Genomic DNA, 4,440 nt, shown 5'->3' on the forward strand with positions numbered 1-4,440 from the left:
TCAGAGACAGTGGCTCGCTTCTCCCTCGAATGTCTCGGGTCATTCGACTCATTTTGGTGTAGTCAAAGGTGCAAGTGATGAACACCGCCCCCACACTCAGATGCGCCTCTGGAGCAATTATTGTGAACGCACGTACCCTCTGTAGTCGGCCATCCTGGAATCTCAAGTAGTCGGTCTCCAGAAATGACGGGTACGTGCGATTTTGCCACGAAGACGAGTCGAATACATGGTAAGTCAATGAAACGACTGGTTCCATTTTCCAGAACGGCGAAACCGCGTACACACAGCGTACACTCGCATTCTGATTGGAATATATCACAGGAACCCTACCCAACGCACATTGATTATAATCAGGGCGGAATTCTTGATCTTTTTCTAGTGGTTTGTGATTCAGCTGCATGTACACCATGCTTTCGTCTGGCATCACATATAATTCACGTGGTCGGAATCCGCCATCGCGTTTGGCGGAACAGGCATATATTCCGGAGTCCTCATAGTCAGCCTTCTCTTTCACCAGACGGAACACCCCGTGGTTGTGTTTGAAAAACCTCAACTTATCCGCCAGTCTCTCATCCTTCGGACCATTCTCCTTCTGACTATGCCAGCAGTTCATTGGAATCCCGTGCTTCCCCGGACCTATCATCTCTATTTCCTCACCAATTTTGAGAACGGCATTCCAACGGACAGACAAAGGTGCCAACTGGTAGGTAGGTTGCGTACGGAGTTTTGACTCCTGGGACGAGGTGGGTGAGATGAGCTGTGGATGAGCGGCTTTCTCGAACCATCTCCGCACTCGTTGCTTGAATACCAACTCCTCCGCGCTTATGGACAATGTATGATCATAGGCATTCAAAATCACATTCATCAAAGCCACATCTGCAGTGGAAAAAACACAAGACGCCTTGCGATATTCAAAGTTGCGTCCACGGTTCTCATCATACAAAGCAACGTGTTTGAGCACTTCACTGGACTGCTTCACATTGCCCACAAACTCGTTACTACAATGGCGGAAGTGCACAGTGTTCCCTCGGTAAAATACCGTCCACGTGAGCATAACGCCTCTCGGAATCCCCATAAACACGACGAAGTCGAGCGTTTGTCGCCCTTCTCTTAGAATCAATGGATCGAAATTGTGGTCGAACAAACTCCTGTTTGCGTCCACTGACTCACGTGCTTGAAGATGTTTGGCCAAGTCATGGTCAGACGCGTTCACCCTGTTAAGCAGGAACCCGCTCGTGAGCGTTCCTTGATGTACAACCGTGAAGACTGCGACAAACTGAATTCCTTGGTGGTCTGTAGTAGGTCCGCTTGATCACGCACCAAACGTTCCAAGACTAGTGTGCACGTGAGACGAGTGTGGTCCCAATATTCGGCCGGTTTGGCACCAGCAATCCGGAATAGTGAAGTCGTTTTGAACCTGTCTTTCAGTTTCTCCAGATTCCGCCTCAGCTGCCTGTGCGGTAAGGGCGCATAAGTTTGCCCTGTCTTGACGTAGGTCTCATACACTAGGCTGAAGTTGGTGATTGTATCCAAACCTGGAGCTGTCATTATTCTGCACTCTACCTCGGCAGTTTGAAATGAAAGCAAAACCGGTTTTCCGTCCGGTCTGGAAGCAAGTTTCTCAAACACCACATTCAGTTCGATCTCTTTCGGGTCTGGCAACACCACCAGACGACGTGTTGCTCCCAGAATGTCCGATGTGCAGTTCACACACGCACGACATGTATAGAGCCCTGAGTCATACTGTGTCACCTTCGATTTGCTCAACCAAAATGTGTCAGGTTTGCCTGTTCGAATTTTCGTAAAACCGCTAGGAGTTGGGACCGCCCTCCTGGTTTTAACCACCTGAAAAACGCACTCCGTTTGTTCAAAAGATCCAGCTTTATATCGCCACAACATTTTCGCAGTGGCCCCACTATTGACTGTGGCAGACCAACCAACTTCGAAACGAACTAACTGATGTGTGCTGTTCGAACCTGTCTCGTGTGTTAATCTCCTCGGCCACGGTTTGATCTGGGATCCTAGCTCGGCGATGAATCCCGCCGAAAGTGACGCCTTTGTTTTCGTTTCGATCAGCATCTCCGTTTTCTCCCTGTCATATCGTGTAAATACGCTGAGGACCATCGCAATTGTTCCAGGCATCAGCAGGCACTCGAAATTCGCCTTCGTAAGTAAAAACCCACAATGCTCCTGCATATCACTGTTTGATTTCAGGTGTGACGTTTCATTCACTTCAGGTCGCTTTGTTTGCACATCACAAACAGAGGATTCCACTTTTCCATTCGAGATTCGGATCAACCAGACAGACAACCAACTGTCCACAGGGTAGTGCAGACCGATAAACGAACCAGAAACGTAGCCTTCATGGACCCGGTCTCCAATTGTGTTAGGTGTAAATGCAGTTTTGTCGGTTACGCTGCTCACAGGTTTTCTCAGTGCAAGAGCCATTTGGTCGTACGTTGAAAATATTGTGTCAGCCAGTATGATGGGTCGCAAACCAGAACTGGCGCACACAACTCTAGCTGACTTCTGTACTGTCCATTCATCCGGAACAGGCGGAATGTGACGCACAACTTCGAAGTTTTGCACGTACCGATAACTGCACTCTAGTTGGTGATAGCTGATTTGTCCATGCACGAACAATCCGCGAATTTCGTAGGAGTGAATCTGGGTAAACATACTGGTGTAGTTGATTGTTTTGTTGTGCAAGGATCCATAGTCCACACTTCTGTTCTGCTCACGCAATGTGTGACTGAACCGGTAACCGTTATAATTGTCCAGATTCCGTGACAAATTGTAGACGCAGTTCGCAACGAGTGATGCTGAGCGCAAAATGTACGGCCGTCCAAGAGCATCCGTATTGGGGTATGCGTCACTCAGTTTGTCTGCGCTGTCTATTGGTTCGGTCGATAGATATAGGCTCACATCTTGAGGCCTTGGCAAGACGATCACGTGGTGGTCGCGAATGAGTGGATAGGACAGCGCAGAAGTCGTGCAGCTGTACACTCCACTATCCGACACATCGGCGGATTCGATTTCCACAGCATTGTCTCCCTGCTTGCACACCATTCTCGGTGTACGCACATACCTGTTTGTTGCTACCTGCTTCACCTGGCACACCACGTCTGACCAGCACCGGTCAGTTCCGCTAGAAATAGTAATCCTGAGCGAGTCTCCAGCACGGAAAATGGCGTTTCGCGAGAGAACCACACGCACTGCGCGCATCCCTTCGGAAATTTGACCGGTGTATGGGGCATCCTGACCCAAGACCCACTTTTCCATGGGAGTCCGAAGAAGTGGAGTTAGGTATACGTCTTTTGACACAAGGTCTCCTCTCATCTGTAACAGTAACAATCCCCTAGTGAAACGGCTTAGAGGTACGATGTAGGTGTGGTAAACAACGTTACGGTACCAATAAACAGACTGAAGTGTTATTTCACTGAAACCGCGGTACTCACTCCAGGCATTCGGATAATGACTCTTCGTGTGGTTGGCCTGGCGCAATATTATTTGATCGTTATCATATACATCGAATAGGAAAAAGACTGGCAACGCGCCATCCACATCAAAGCTTTTTACAGTGATCTCGATAGTCGTGTATTCCCTCTCATTCAAAACGGTATTGTTGAACGTGGTGAAATCCACCGAGCGTCTTTCAGGTACGGAAATCAATTTTGCCAATGACGGGGGAGTAGACTGGTGACCACTTGCGGCGATCTCGCAGCAGACTCGACACATTAAATAGTACGTATCAATATAAGTGTATTTTCGTATACCAGATGGAGTAGATAAAGTGAATTGTACCACACTTTTTTCGGCATCGCCCTTGATCTGATAACGATAACGGAATTCGTAATTTATTTCCATTCTATCCCAGTAGGTATAATAGTGAAAAAATCGACGATAGCATCCCGACCAGCTTTCGAATAAATACAACCAATCTTTGAAAAGATTTTTATCATATTTACAGCAATCATCAAGCGATTGGGGATAATCATACTTGCAAAGTAAAAAGGTGTGATTGGTGTGAATATTGTAAATTCTTGCTTCTCGGATTTTCGCACTAGACTTCACTCTAAATCTTAAATAATAGGACATCCACCATTGATCCCAATGATAATACCACCTGGAGTCAACATTATATGGCACACTAGTTATAGTCGTAATCCTCCATAAACCGACCGGTGACACACAGGTGACATGGTACATAAGGTATCTTGGGACAGAAGCACTCAGCATACCGAAATAAATTCACCAACCGAAAGAACAAGTAGAGGGATGCTATACCACCGTGGTGCATGCAGCGTTGCTTAGTCCGAGACTGATGCGTATTGATCTGTGCCAGTTTAAATCCGGCAGTTCGATAAGAGATGCGTTTAGGTTATGACACAAAGGCATGGGTCCAGTGATTGCGAACACGCGTCATTGGTTAGTATCATC

General features: G+C 47.3%; 2 protein-coding genes across 2 annotated transcripts in view; both read right to left on the bottom strand.

Moving 5' to 3' along the window:
• T265_09247 (hypothetical protein) overlaps window positions 1-1,054 on the bottom strand; it is a gene marked incomplete at both ends in the record, with an annotated part of 4,586 nt that extends 3,532 nt beyond the window's left edge. The window contains one exon of the mRNA XM_009175272.1: window positions 137-1,054. Within this exon, the coding sequence (XP_009173536.1) occupies window positions 137-1,054 (918 nt within the window). The remainder of the gene's footprint in view (window positions 1-136) is intronic.
• A 155-nt stretch (window positions 1,055-1,209) lies between these two features.
• Window positions 1,210-3,867, bottom strand: T265_09248 (hypothetical protein; the record flags this gene model as incomplete). Its single annotated transcript, XM_009175273.1, has 1 exon — window positions 1,210-3,867. The coding sequence occupies one exon, from the start codon at window positions 3,865-3,867 to the stop codon at window positions 1,210-1,212; it is 2,658 nt and encodes an 885-aa protein (XP_009173537.1).
• Window positions 3,868-4,440: the final 573 nt, after the last annotated feature.

This window comes from Opisthorchis viverrini (assembly GCF_000715545.1).
Source record: "Opisthorchis viverrini unplaced genomic scaffold opera_v5_264, whole genome shotgun sequence".
NCBI classification, from domain to species: Eukaryota; Metazoa; Platyhelminthes; class Trematoda; order Opisthorchiida; family Opisthorchiidae; genus Opisthorchis; species Opisthorchis viverrini.